General features: G+C 40.9%; 1 protein-coding gene across 14 annotated transcripts in view; it reads right to left on the bottom strand.

Moving 5' to 3' along the window:
- The window catches only part of KIAA1217 (KIAA1217 ortholog), a 549,474-nt gene that overhangs the window by 132,608 nt on the left and 401,284 nt on the right, over positions 1 to 15,582 (bottom strand). For 8 of the 14 annotated variants that reach the window (XM_075922523.1, XM_075922529.1, XM_075922524.1 and 5 more), the window contains one exon: positions 2,608 to 2,688. The exons of the other annotated variants lie outside the window; for them this stretch is intronic. In XM_075922523.1, the coding sequence (XP_075778638.1) occupies positions 2,608 to 2,688 (81 nt within the window). The remainder of the gene's footprint in view (positions 1 to 2,607; positions 2,689 to 15,582) is intronic. 14 annotated transcript variants of the gene reach the window in all.

The raw sequence follows: 15,582 nt of genomic DNA, 5'->3' as shown, positions 1-15,582 counted from the left end.
AAAAGAATCAAGGTAGAAAAGCTTATTTTGGGAAAAAATGATTTTGATAAACTAATTTTGCTTTATGTTTTCTCCTGTTACATTTGGTTCCATTGTTCTTCAGACAAGCCGGATGAGGAAGTTGTAAATGTGTTATCAGTTTCTGTTGTTACATTTTTTTTATGCAATTCTTTAGCATTTAATATAAAATGTCTCAGATCCCTCTCATGATTAATGCTAACTTCACATTGACTAACAGAGACACTGCGGCTAGCAATGTTTAATCAAATGAGTGCAATGTTAAGAGGCTTATCAAAAACTAATTAAGCAAGAGTGACTCATATAGTAGATTCTGCAAAAACAAGAAGTCTGATCCTGCACTAAGCTAAATCTGTACGAGTTTCAGTGAGGTCAACAGAGTTACACAATGTAAAACCAATAGCAGTGAGAAGTGAATTTGGTCTATAATGTACAGCTCTCTGCCTTGTAGAAAGCCTCAGGCCATGTGTAGTGCTCAAGTACTTTAACATTTTTAATTTTAAATAGATAAGAACTATCACTGGGGAATGGTGGCCATCCCTGTACTTCTGAGAGATCGATGTATATAAGGACTGGGGTGCAATTTTCTTTTTTTCTCAATGGTGAGCAACAGGTAGGATGAAAGCGATAATTTAAATAAAAACTGTCATTACACTGATTACAGGGGAAGATCCTCACCTGCTCAAGTTGCCATAAAAGCACAAGCAGAAAGAAATACCTAAATATAGGAAGTCCCCAATTTACGAACAGGTTGTGTTCCAAACGTTTATTTGTAAGTCAGCTGTTTGCAACTCAGAATGCATTTTCCCATAGAAACAATGTTATAAATGGTAGTTAGGTTCCCAGGGAAAAAGCTTTGCAATGAAAAATAGTAGAAAATAATACTGTTGCAGCACTAATAATTAAACAAAACAGAAAAACAATAACATTATCTAAGAAATAGTTTTTATTTAACCTTAAATGCTGGTGCTTAAGAAAAGGCAGGTTTAATAAGAGGAAGATAAGGAGATAGGTGGAGATTCTGAAGAGCCATAGGGCCAAACTAATTCTTCTGAGTTCCCCAGGATATTAGATATTTTGGGCCTCCCTTCGGCTCCAGGCTAGGACCAAAAGTGAAGGGTTTAGAGTGCAGGAGGGAGCTGTGGGTTGAGGCACAGTGATGTGCGTGCGAGGAGATGAGGCTTCCAACTGAGGGTATGGGTTCTGGAGTTGGACTGAGGACAAGGTATTTGTGGTACAGTAAGGGATTCCAGGCTGGGGCCAATGGGTTTGGAAAGAGTTCAGGGCAGGAGATGGGAGTGAGGGTGTGAGGTCTGGGTGGAAATTAGGATCCAGGAGGGGGCTCAAGATTGGTGACACCTCAGTTGGAATACTGCATCCAGCTTGGGGTGGCACTCTTTAAGAAAGACATGGACAAACTGTTGTCCCCATGGAGAACAATAAAAAATGATAAAAGGTTTAGAATACCTGACCTATTAGGAAAAGTTAAAAAAAATGGGCATATTTTGTCTTGAGAAAAGAAGGTTAAGTGAGGACCTGATAATAGTCTTCAAAATATGTTAAAAGCTTTTACAAAGAGGGCTGTGTTCAACTGTTCTCCACATGTACTGATTTAGGACAAGATGAGATAAGTTTAGGTTACTGATTAGGAAAAATTAACCATGACAGCTATTAAACTCTGGAATAGGTGTCCAAAGAATCCCTATCACTTGAGCTTTAAAGAAGAGGTTGGACAAACACCTGACTGGAATAGTGCAGGTTTGCTTGCACACGAGGCAGGACTTTTCAAGGTTCCTTCCAGCCCAAGATTTCTATAAGTCTATAATTTAACAAGGAACTATGAGTGTGAGGAACAAGTGTGAGGAACCCTTTATAAAACAGATGAACATTAAAAAGCCAGTATGGAAATTGGGATTGGGAGCCACTTGAAAAGATAATAAGTATATATTCCCCTCCTTGTACCCCTCTTTTGATATGCTCCATAAAGATGTCACTCCAAGAGATGCAAAAATGCAATGTCTTATTTAAGGACATTCCTGTAACTTTCACAGCCACAAGAAAGAACAAACTACATGATAGCTTTGTGGCATGTAATAAAATGTACTTAGGTAAATAAGTGTTCTCATTTCCACAGGTCAATATCTGAACTTTTCTGCAGCTGTTTGACCTCCCAATTAATTAAAAAATGAAAACAAATTTCAAATATACATGAAGCATATAGACATTAAGTGGTTACTAATGCATTGGGGCCACATTCTGCCCTCAACAACATGGGCTCGACTCCCACTGATTTGATATAGTTCGGTGCATGTATCCAAAACAAGAGTGTGGACATTTACCTCTACCATGCTATTATAGAAGCAAACTCAAAAATAAAAAGAATGTCAAAGGATGCACATGCATCAGATTACGGTACCCATTTTTCTTGACATGAACCACATTTCACCGCAGTGGAATACAAAGGGATAAGCATGCAGATCCAGATTTACTCAAAAACACTGATACTAATTGCGAGGCAAACCACACACAGTTAAAAGGTAGCAGGCTCAATCCAAGGCAGAGTGCAGAAAAAGAAAGTACAGTACTAACTCTCTGAGAGGATTCAATTTTCATCAAGTACCTTTGAATGTCAAGTTCTGAATGAAGGGAGACCAACATACACTGCAAAGCCTGTAGAACAAAGTAAAAGACAGAAAGAAGAAAAAAAGAGAATAAGAAAAAAAAAGACAAAATTGTTAAAAGGAAAAACAAATCAAAACACAACAAAAGAGAACAGCCTGTGAATAATGAAACCATACTGCGGCATACCAGCAGCAGAAAGGAAAGGTGAGAGATATATTTTAAAAATATAATGAACATAAGGCAGGATATACACAGCAAGCAATATAGTCTATCAATAGGTAACACAGTTTCATTTCAGTATTCCAAGCAGCAGTTCTACAGCAGTGAACTCAGAAGGCGCATTAAGAACTGGTGAGTTACGGATGTTGACAGCTGTCCTACTATAACCCAAGTTTAAATGAAGACCACGTTATCATTCGCTCATTGTGATGCATAATTTGTGATGCCTCTCATTCCCCACAGTGTCCAGCATCGTCAAAGGGAAGTGACAGGATAACTCGATGGCACAGTCCTTCCTTGAACACATTATGAAGAATATTGCTTGATCTCATGAATTTACTGCAATTTTCACAATTGTTGGTGTTTTCCATAAAGCTCCAGCTCACAGATTCATACGATGATGTTAAAATCACTGCTTCTGTTTAAGAACAAGTTTCTAGCTTTCACAGTTGTGAAGGAAATCTTGAAATTAGGAGGCTTAAGATTCACAATACAAAGTTCTTTTTAAGAACCAAGACTGTAGTACTGTTAACATTTCATGATTTGAGGGGGCCTGAATCGTTATTTCTGAAAACACTTCAAATTGTACATGTAACGCTACATGTAATTTAAATGTAATTTAATCCTTTGTATGAAAAGAAAAGCATTTTACTCTACTTCTAAATCTTCTCCCCTTCAGTATGTGTCAAGCTCCTATTACAATTGTTACGTGCTTAATTTGTGCCAGGGCTTGCACGGGCTGAGTCCCAGCACCTCTAGGCTTTGTAGTTCATCTCCCTGGCACCTCTAGGCCTGCTGCATCATTACAAATGTAAAAAAATTGTAATGAAACAGCATCTTTTTCATTACAAATTATGCATCGCAACTATAATGACCCCATTCAATTCTTTCTGCTATTAGTATGAACCAAAGTGAGAAACTACACTGCTTGGATAACTATTAACTACTGCAAAAACCTTATTTAGAAAGTGAGCACATGTGATATCAGTGCCAACACTACAATTAAGACAGCAACTCAAATAATCTTTCAGTTCTTGTATGAAAAACCCATAATGGTCATATTTGTGTGATATTTCTTTGATTCCAGGGACAAGTATATTAGTAAACAAATATTCTGTTTCTTCAAGATTTAGTCAAATAGATGTATGGTTTTTGGAGGGTGTTATCTCTCTTTTAAAAAAGAAAACAATACAATAGCTGATTGTGGATGTACTAGGAGGTAGGGAAAGAGCTGATTGGCAGGGCCACCAGTGGGTGGAAGGCTTTGGGGGGAGGGAAAGGCATTGACCTGCAGGGCTGCCAGTGCATGCTGAGCATCCATCATTTTTTCTCCCCATGGGTGCTCCAGCCACAGAGCACCCATGGAGTTGGTGCCTATGCTGGGTTCCTCAAACTCTGTCATCCCACACCATGAAACCAAACTGGTACCACTGACTCTGCACTTTTCCCCAACACAAACTTAAGGGCCAGATTTAATTCCCAATTGTGTCCCATTATTAAAGTTAAGAAGGTATCTTTTGAGGGAGGAATGCCTCTGTTATTAAATTTGCCTTTAAAAATAATGAAATTGCATGGAAATTCTTCAGCAGGCAGGCAGGTCAGAATACATAGTTAAAAGTGATCAATACAGTTCATGGATATCTAGAAAACCTAGTACAATGACATATTTTTTGCCCTTCAATATCACACATCATAGCATGTGCACCAAGGATTGGAGGTAGAAGTCTTTGAATGAACATAATCTGACAGGTAAAAACACACACACACACACACACACAATTCTCATGGACAGTTACATAGTATAGGAAGACTCCCAATATAACAGACAAATTAGGGATATGAAGGCAAGTTGAAGATTCCAGTCTGTTGCAGAGGAGGCTTCAGATCATATCAGATGACTACTTGGATATCATAATATGAGCACAATACTTCTAAAATGACTTTTAATTGCTATGATCTCAAATCAGAGCCTCAGTAGAGGTAAGCCCAGAACAGATTTTGAAGAAATTCAGGACTGAATCCAAACTTTGAGACTTGTACACATTTCTAACATTAAACCCAAATATTTCTTATGTACAGGTTGAACCTCTCTAGTCTGGCACTCTCTGGTCTGACAACATACATGGTCCGGCATGAGTTGAGTCAGCTGAATGTTCACTTATCATGGATGTGGCCAAATTTCTCATGGTCTCAAGTTTATTTATAGCCACCAGTCCTGGCTCTCAATGTTCTGTGCTGTTACTTAGCTCTAATGTACCCTCAAATCTTTCAGAGGGGTATCTGTGATAATCTGTAACTTTAAAAAGAATGAGTAGTCCTGTGGCATATTAGAGACTTACACATAGATATAAATAAACCATTTCTTCAGATGTCAGATTATTCCCAAATGCCTTCTGGGAGTCCAGTAAACAGTGGAAGTGTTGGTAATGCTGCTAGACATTATTGATCGCCTATGGTTTGGCAAATTCTCTGGTTTGGCACCACTCAGGTCCTCAGGATGCTGGACTTAGAAAGGTTCAACCGGTGTTTTATGCCCTCCACTCCCTAAAAATCACCTCAGAAAATATTTAAAAATAGAAAACAGTACTAATCTGTTTCCTTTCTTCCAGCCTGTAGCAGAAACAGCTTGATTTTTTTCATGTGGAGGTATGCTTATAAATGTGCATAGACTGCGTTAAGGGAAAGCCAGGTTGAAGAGACGAGCTTTACATTTTAGTTCTCCATGCAATGAGGACTGTAATCCTTCCCTTCTGCTTCAGGAAGGATTTTAATAATATCAGGTCACCAAATCTGAGAAAGTTCTCTCTCACACACCCCTCCTTCACTGGTTTATCATTTCATTGGCCCACTGAAATGTAGCTGTCACAGGATATCACAGGCAGGGAGAGATAAGCAGCTTCTTAGGTAGTCAGGGACAATCCCATGGATAATTTACACTATCAGAAGAGAGATCTTGAACGAGACTCTATTTAATTCAGAGCTAATAAAGAGACTCAAATCCTGGTATGATAAGCTCACAGCACCTTGCATTGGCAAATGGATGGGCTGCTGAATTTTGTACTAGCTTGGACCTTTTTCACGGCTGCAGTCTTGTTCCTACACAGTGGTCCAGATTTGCAACTGGTATACATTAACCTGGCTCCATTAACTTCAATGGAAATACACTGATCTATATTAGGTTAGTATCTGGCCCAGTGAGTGAAATGTACATATATGATTTAGAGGGTTTCTATGTGTCCGTCTGCAAATCTGTTTAAGAACTCCTCCTAAATGGTAAGAGCTAGGGCCACCAAATTTGGTATTCAGCTTCCTCTCCTCCTAGCTTAAAGCAAGGTCAGGGTTTGGTTGTGCCAGGAAAGCCAGAAGCCCAGGAAAAGTACAATATTTTATAACATGCAAAGGGAGGGGCTGCTGTTTGGAGGGATGTGATATGAGAGTGTCCACTGGGGGCAACGAGGCTTCAGGGGAGAGCTGACCTGTGTCCAGCTGTCCACTAGGGGCAGCTGTACCACCAAGGGAGTCGCTGACAGGGCTGGGGCTCCTCCATCTTGCCTGCCAGCACACTGGGTAAGAAGCCTCCCTTCCCAACCCTTTCCCACTCATCTTGGACCTTTGCCACTGTGCCAGGAGGGAGGAGAAAAATGTCCTTGGCAGTGGGAGAGGAGCTTGGAAGTGAGAAAATGCCCTGGTGGGTGGGTGGGGGGAGAGGAGCTGGGGGTAGAAATAATGCCCCTGGCAGGCAGGGGGAGGCTGGGAGGACAGAAAATGCCCCTAGTGGCCAAGGGACCTGGGGAGGAGGGGAGAAAACACCCCTGGCAGTTGGAGAGGATGGGGGGAGAGAAAAGATGGGAGATGCCAGATGGGACCCCCCTGCCCTGAGCCCCTCCTCACATCCAGACCTCACTCTTGTATTCCCCTTGTCTCCAGCTTCCCACACTCACATCCCCAGGCCCTGCCCTGACTCCTGCACGCCACACTGCCAGCCCCCTGCCCTGCAGGACCTGGGCAATGCTGGGTAAGTCTGCTAGTAATGTATATGTGACTATGAGAAATTAGGGATGTAAAATCCTGTTTAAATGGTTAACTGGATAATTGCAGTGTTTGACCGGTTAATTGATTAAAGGGGGAGCAAACTGGGAGGTAGGTGAGGGGCTACTTCAGCCCCCATCAAATAACATCCCTATAAGAAATAGCTCTCACTCCATCCCCGGGACACTCAAAGGAAAGTAGCTTCTGTTGAAAAAGGACACTTCCCCAAGAGCTGAGAAAATAAATAACCTACAAATACATAATATAAAGTGCTATATCCAGCCAATGCTGGATTAGCAAAGAAAGAGACAGCTGAACACACGCTATAAGGATGCAGTATAAAAAGCTGCAGCAGAAAGTCAATTTTTGCTGGGAAAATTTGGAATGCGTAAGAAAAGGAAGAGCAAATACTGAATATATGCAGATGAATCAAGAGTGGAAAAGCCATGACTCTAGGCATATATACTAATAAGTAAGTATGAGAAGGATTTACTATATAGAGAAAAAATGATTTTAGGAGCCAGACTTTACCATGATTAGAAAGGTAACAGGAACAAAGGAAGCAGCTGTAAAACATACTGTTTTTAACTGTAAAAAGAAATGGAGAAATCGGTAGCCTTGGAAAAGGTGTAGAAATCTGAGACTCAAAGAAGGAAGGCAAAGATGCCAGGAATGTGCTGACTCTCATCAGTTTGAGTCCTGAAAAACATCTAATGCCTATAATTGGCAAAAGAATATTCAAATGATGAGTATTGTAACTTAGGAAGAGAGAAAAAAGTTAAATAACTTAGCGTTGAATGTGTTAGTAACTGCCCCGTTACCTGAGGAGAGACTGAATCTGAGTGTAAGATTATCTTGTGCAATCAGCTTACTAAGTAGACCAAGGGAAAGTATTCACTGTACTAAGCAGGATCAGACCTGTTTAGATTCTCAAGCTGCAAAGAAAAATCCAGCTACCTCAAATGCTGGTGGTGGTGATTCAGGAGGAGACATCCTTCTCTCGGAGTTAGTCAGAAGCGACTTTGCAGAATGGTATTAGAAGACCACTGTTCTGTTAAGAGATTTTTTGGAGGAAAAGTAGCACTGCCGTTCTTACTGGCTGTGGTCATTAAAATCTCATTGAAGCTTTTCAGTAGAGAATGGGTGTAAACTTCAGTTCACCAAATCAGTTGTTTTCAATATTTTTTTCTCATGACCCAGTTGAAGAAAATTGTTGATGTCTGTGACCCAGTATAATTTGACTAGAGTGTGAGCTCTGCAGAGTGGCTGAGGATGACAACTTTGGGCTGTATGAGAGGTTTTCAGCTTTGGGGGACAGTCAGGAATGGGGAGAAGGGGCTTACCTTGAATGGCTCCTAGTCAGTGGTGCAGCGGGGGTACTAAGGTAAGCTTCCTGCCTGTCCTGGCACCACAGGCCATGCTGCACTGCAGAAGCACCCAGCAGTAGGTTCCAAGCCAATGGGAGTGTGGAGCTAGTGCATGGGGCAGGGGCAGTACACAGAGCCCTCTCCCCTTAGGTGCCAATCTTGCTGCTGGCCGATTCTGAGGCACAGTGCAGTCTAAACTGCACATCAAATTTAGGTCCTTGTTTTATATTTTTGGTAAATTTCAGAAAGGAAGTAAGTCCTTACAAAGTGAACAAGCTGAATTTAAGAAAACCACTCAGGAAAACTACAAGGCTGCTCATATGTTTTACAAGAGATTTCTAAAGCCAGGTCTACAATATATTCCCATGTAGGAAGCAAAGGCATGTTAGCAAAAAGGCTGAGATGCTATAAAGCAATCATGGAAATGGAATGTGCTTACAATCTATTACCAACTACTCTTTTTGTGGTCATGCAGAATCATGTAAGAAAGTTAATATTGGAGGGAAACAGTAATGGGAAAGCAAAGGGCTGAATATGACTATGTGGATGATGATATATTACTGGGAGGGGTACTGACTCATATGTCCTCTTAAAGAGCTTTGAACTGAAGGAAGGAAATAGGGATCAAATACTGTTTCCCACAGACCAGGTTTTTGTTGGGAGTATGTGAACAAGCCAGATAAGAAAAAAGTAAGGATGGCATTACAACTGGGTTTGAGCCAGAGAGGTTGTTCTACTAGTAATTTTAAAATAGAAGAAATTTGCCAGACAAGGAAAATAATGTGCTTACACCCATATCAGGGTGCAAAAGGTGAGCTCAGATGAATTGCAAGCAGTGTACAGGACAGCTCTTTGGGCGAATTATGATGAAACAGGGATGGACAATGGCTAATGGTTTGAGAGTAATCACAGAGACTATAACATCAGCCAAATGTAGATTGTGAATGTAGACTGAGGGAAGAGAACAAAGCAAGAGTACTGCACGAAACATTCAGATTCAGAATTTGACATTCCATGCTCTAATTAGCATATTCTGCCTTTACAGCATCACACAAAATGCACATGTTCTTTGGCCATTTGCTTATTAAAAATCACAGATGAAAACTATGTACACATGCTGCCTTAGCAACATGAAATACTTAAATCCTCCTCTTCTCTCATATTTATTGCTCTCTCAACATCGAAGGAAAAAATAATTTGTATTATCAACAATTCTTTATTATAAAGAAAATAAGTTAGAAAGAGCTAAATTTGAAAGTGCCTCTCAACTGAATTCAATAAATGCCCACAAATGGCACTTATATATTTAAAAATTAAATCTAAGAAAAGTGAAATTAGTGGCCCCTGAACTTTTTACCTCACGCCCCCTCTCTTATCCCTATTTGCACCCACACACACCAAGGCAGGGCAGGGAGCAAGGTCACAGCTTGGGGTGGGGGACACAGAAAGGGATAAGGGGGCCAAGGTCAGGGACAGGAGTGAAGGAAGAGCCTGGAACAGTATCTCAGCCTGGTGCTGAGGCCAGCTGTCAAGGCCAGGCAAAGGCTGTCTAAACTACACCCCTTTGTCAGCAGAGGGATATAAATTAGACACATCAAAAGTGCAAATGAAGCGGGGATTTAAATATCCCACACTTCATTTGCATAATCGTGTTATGGCACCATTTCAAAAGTAAAACCACAGCCTAGACGCAGTTCTTTTGAAAATGGCACACTTTTTCAAAAGATCCTGTAAGCCTAATTTTTTAAGCTTACAGGATCTTTTGAAAAAGTGCCCCGTTTCGTTCAAAAAAGCACCCCATTTTCAAAAGAACTGTGTCTAGACCGCGGTTTTATTTTCAAAATGGTGCTTTTTCAAAAAAAAATGCCATAACGTGATTATGCAAATGAAGCACGGGATATTTAAATCCCTGCTTCATTTGCACTTTTGATGTGTCTAATTTACATCCCTCTGCCAACAGAGAGGTGTAGTTTAGACACAGCCAAAGGGATCAGAGCTGGACAGTGTTCTCTCCCTGCTTCTCGTAAGGGATGGCTTGGAACCCAGTCATGCCCCCCAAATGTTCCTCCACATCCTTCTGGGAGGTGCCCCACAATTTGGGGACCTCTATGTTAAATAGTCTAGAAATGAAAAAGGAAGGGATCCAGCATATTCCCTAGAACCACATATTCCTTCATCATTCATTGTCACAATCCCCATTGTTTTGGCTGTAACAGAAATAAGCTATTGAATATACACGATTGACTGCTTATCTAGGGTGACAGAATAGAGTTTCCTGTTTCCCTTAGAAACGCTCCCCAGCCTCGACCTTTTGATTCTTCAAAGTGTTCAGTGCTTGGCAGGACCTGGCCAGAGCACTCACGTACATGACATCACTTTTAGGAATCATTAGGACTACTAACATACTTGAAGTTAGGCACATTTTTAATTTCTCAGCAGGAGTGAGGCCAGAATTGCCTTGTAGAACTGAGCCCTAGATCACTGCTCTATTGAATCCTAGCCAACCTTTCATAACCATAAAAGAAGTCTGAGAAGTTCAATAAAGTGAGAAGTGTATCTTACATTCTTACATTTCTGTTTTCTCTACAGTTAGTCAAACACAACTTTGAACAGTGTAACAGGTCAAACCAGATTCTCTGCATCATACTGGAACAAACTGATTGGCTACAGTTCCTCTATGTAAATCCAGTTCAAGCAGTTCTTTCATTCAGGAAAATTCCGTGCACAAGAAGGTTTACAAATTATAGACTTATAACATGGCATAGAAATTTCAGAAAAAAAACTGGCTAAAAATGTGAAACATGGATGCTTAAAGCGAATCATGTAAACCCACATTTAGGCACATTAAACAGCCTGATTTTAAGAAGAACCAACCACCCTTACTCTCACTATTTTTAATAAAAGTTGTTGGGTGCATGGCAACTGAATAATCAGATTATTTTATTTATAAAGTGATTCATATAAAATGTTTAGCTACTTAAACATTGTTTTATGGGTTTAATTTTAACAAGTTTGAAAATGTTAGCAAGTCTTTCCTCTAGTTCTCTTCCAGTTTTGTTTTAGTAGCTGTGACACTTGCACAAACATAGGTTCTTTCTTTTTAAGAAAAAACATCTGTTCCTGTTGTTGATGCCCTACCTGAAGTTATTATCCTCCCTAACATCACCATTTATTGCTGAGAAAACCATTGTGATTCCCCATAAGAAGATTAGGATTTATGGGAAGTAAGCAGCATGCAAAGATAAGCTGTAAAGGAATAAAGATCATGATTTCATGGAAATGTCCCTAGTAATATACAAATATAGGCAAGAGGAAATAAAACAAAATCTTTCTCTCTCACACACACAGGTCCAGGTCTCTCTCTCTCTCTCGCTCTCTCTCTCTCTCTCTCTCTCTCTCCCTCCCCTCCCCTCCCCTCCCTTCCCCTTCCATTTTTCCTCTGGTTTTCCCTCTCATATTTACATAGACAATTGCTGAGCTGGTTATTTGTTTGACAATCAGTGGCATATGTAGAGTTCTGCAAATCTGCAGATATGCACTTTATATCTGCGGATATCCGCATTCACAGATGTGGATGCAGAAATCTGCAGCTAATTTTTGCAGCTATGGATGCAGATACAACTTTTGTATCTAAAACTGTGCAAATTTGTGCATAGCTGCTTTATATCCTTGGTTATTTGCATTCATGGATGTCATTGGGAATATTTGCAGCTCATTTTTGCAGATACAAATATCTGCAGGACTCTAGGTATTTGGCACATGACAGAGAACATAATGACAAACTATGGTCTAATCTGAAAAGCATCTGTTGTATTGTGGAACACATGCCTCATCATTTTTCACTGGCTATATCTAATTGTGATTGATCTTCCAAGAGCTCTTTCTCTTTGGATCTCATTTTTACCTGCACTATTAATTAAATGGCCATTATTTTCTTGTCTGCGGTTAGCTTTTTAAGTTAAACCTGATGAAAGCTATTCAAATGATGGAAATAAAAATGTGAAGATTGGGTTACTTGCAATTCAAATTGTACAGGTTCCTGTAGCTATAACAAAAGAGGGAATAATTATGAGGTAATTATTTAGAAGGAAATGCAGAGAGAAGCCTGACTATACACTGTAACTACAGAATGCTAACTTTGTATGGAAAGCTGGCAAACTCAGGTGCCTAAACGGAAGTTGAGCTCTTCTGCAAAATGGTACGTCACATACCATGCACTATCAAGATACATAACACAATAACAACATTTCTGGAGTACAATGATTAGCTAATACAGAGATAAATAGTAATAAAATCACATTCTAGCTATTTCAACAGAAATGTCAGTTCAAATGTATTCTAAACAGAAATACCGCAAGGCTGCTATTGGCTTCACAAGACACATAAAGCAAGCACATAATCAGAGCTAGAATAGAAATTCAAAAATTGATAATATCATAATTGTCCACCAGCCGAGACAGGACTAATACACCAAGAAGAATCTACATCCTATAAAGCAGTTTTCAACTTACAAGGCAGGGGTGAGGAACCTCAGGCCTGGCCCCGGGCTTGCCTGGATCCAGCCCCCGAGGCTCAGCCTGCTCCGCCCCAGCATAGGGTAGCCTGCACTGGTACTCCAGCCCCGCCCCCCACCTCCTGCTGCCCCACCATGGGGCTGGTGCACATAAAGTCCAGTAGGCTGGGCCCCCTAGACTCTGGTGTGGAAGAGGAATGTGAGGAGTGTCTTTCTCCTTCTCGGTCACGGGTCATGTCAGTGAGGGTGGGTTGTTTGTTTTTGGTTTTGGCTAGGGTTGCCAGATACTTTCACAAAAAATCCCAAACATAGTGGGGGGAAAAATTGATTGAGCAAAAAAACCAAAAACACAAGGGACCAAAGTTGATGAGCAAGAAAAAAAAAATCCACACGCTCCCCGCTTCCCTGACAGATGCAGCCTTTCATCTGAAAAAAAAACAACAGAAAATACCAGACATTTACATGTCCGGTATTTTCTGGTATTTTTAACCAGACAGGGGCCACAAATACTGGACTGTCCAGGCAAAAATTGGACACCTGGCAACCCTATTTTTGGCTTCTCACCTGTGTACAGCCCTGGCTAATTTTTCTGTAGGTCAGTGGCCCTCGACCCCAAAAGGGTTCCCCCACTCATAAATTACAAAGTTTACATGGATTGGTAGTCTATCAAACAAACCAGCCTTCAGCAGTGTCAGTCGCTATGAAGCAGACTAGTATGTGGTTGTCTGATGACAGAACAGTGGAAAACACAGTCAAAAGATCACACACAACTCAATATCCCTTTCATTCTATCTCAGCTGATGTGCTGCTGTTTTAGCATGTTAACTGTAAATGCCCTTAGAAATACTGAAAATATACAAATCCTAAAGTGACAGGAATATTTCATACACACCACCAGAAGAACACACATTAGCCTCATCTGCATACCACACACCCCAAATTCTTCTCCATCTACACCAGAGCACCCCATATTCTTTAACATCTCTACCTCAGTCAACAAATAATATGCCCATATTTGCTGAAGCAAAGAGAGTAAATAAAAATAATATTCGGAAAGGCTGTGCCATATCAATCACCTAGCCAGCAAGGCACAGTTCTTACTACTTGACAAAGTTCATAACTTGAACATAATAAAGGTTTTATTCTTTGGATTTATCCTGGATCACTGAAGTCAAAGGGAGTTTTGCTGTTGACTTCATGATTGTCAGGATTTCATCTACACAGTTTCATATTCCATTAAAGGAGGAATTTGAAATAGTCTATATGAGGTGAGAAAAACTATATTCCAACATATGGTTTCCCAATATGTTTCTCACAGTAATTCATTTCCCAACTGCTGCTGATCCACTGAAATTAACTGTAATACCTAATCATTTTTTAAGACTCAGAGGGATAGCCATGTTAATCTGTAACTTTAAAACAATGAGTAGTCCTGTGGCAACATAGGGCTTGTGTACACTAGGAAATCATGTCTAAGTAATAACTCCTGAAATAACTATTTTGAAATAGCATGTCCGCACATCAGGGAAGCCTAGAAATTAGTCTGAGGCAAGCTCCCTTAATGTGGGCACAATACCCTCGACTTAGAGCCCCAGGAAGCTCCGGGGAGTATTTACACTGAATGATTCTGGCGCGTAGTTATTTCTAAATAGTAGCAAAGCATCCACATCAGACAAAATAACTATTTTGAAATAAGTGTAATTCCTTGTGGAAATCAAGTGGTTGTTATTTCAAAATAACCAGCCCCTTATTTCAAAATAATGGGCATGGCAGTGTGGATGCTCTGCTTGTTATTTTGAAATAACTCTTTAGTGTAGACCAGGGCTTAGAGATTAACCAATATGATCCTATGTATTTGTTAGTCTCTGAAGACTGCGTCTACACAGCAAGCAGTTATTTCTACATAATGTTGATAGAACGTTGAGCTGGATGACTTCGTCCTCTGATTCCTGTATCCCTCATTGTATGAGGAGTAAGGGGAGTTGGAGTAAGAGTGCTCTTTCTTGGACTTCCTGCAAGTGAAGACATGCTATTTTGAAATAAACTATTTTGGAATAACTATTCTGGAATATTTATTTCGAAAAAAGCGTACAGTGTAGATGTACCCTTAGAACAGGACAATAATTTTTGACAGGGGGCCACTCTAAGATTTTGGAAAATGGTTGAGGGCCCCACTCTTCCTTGATATTAATGGAGGAGATGTGGGGCCTGTGATGGAGGTTGGGTGCAGAAGGGAGCTTGGGATAAGGGATTGGGGTTCAGGAGGGAGATTGGAGTTTGGGTGAAGGAGGCGGTTGTGACCTAGAGCAGGACACTGGAGTGCAGGGCTTTGGAATGTGACCTGGGGTAGGCAAGTATTGTGATCTGAGGCAGGAGACTGGGGTGCCAGATCTGGGAGGGGGCATGGGTGTGGGAGGGAGAACAAAGGGTTTGGGTATGTTGAGTGGGGCGGAAGCAGAGGGTTGGGGCAGAAAATGCCTGGGATGCCAGAGGCAGGCTGTGGCCAAGAGACTTACCTGCCAGCTGCCAAACAAGCCTGCCCGCAGAGCTTAAAACGTTTCCGAGCCAGCCTGCCTGCTTGCCTGACCACGTGCTTCATTGAATAATGGAGCTGAAAAGAGGGGTCCTGGTTCTTCTTGGCTGTCTGTTATTCCTGAAACTTCCTCACTCCCTCCAGTTTAAAACAGAAATGGAGTCCTGCAGCCACGTTTCTGCATGCAAGGCTGTGGGGCAAGGAGAGGAGTCTGCCTGGAATTCCCCGCTGCCTCCGTGGGCCGGATCCAGTGGCTTGGCGGGCCGGATGCAGCCTGTGGG

Source organism: Pelodiscus sinensis, chromosome 2 (assembly GCF_049634645.1).
Source record: "Pelodiscus sinensis isolate JC-2024 chromosome 2, ASM4963464v1, whole genome shotgun sequence".
Classification (NCBI taxonomy): Eukaryota; Metazoa; Chordata; order Testudines; family Trionychidae; genus Pelodiscus; species Pelodiscus sinensis.
Note: the sequence above shows the minus strand (reverse complement) of the source record. Positions and strands in the feature narration are given on the sequence as shown.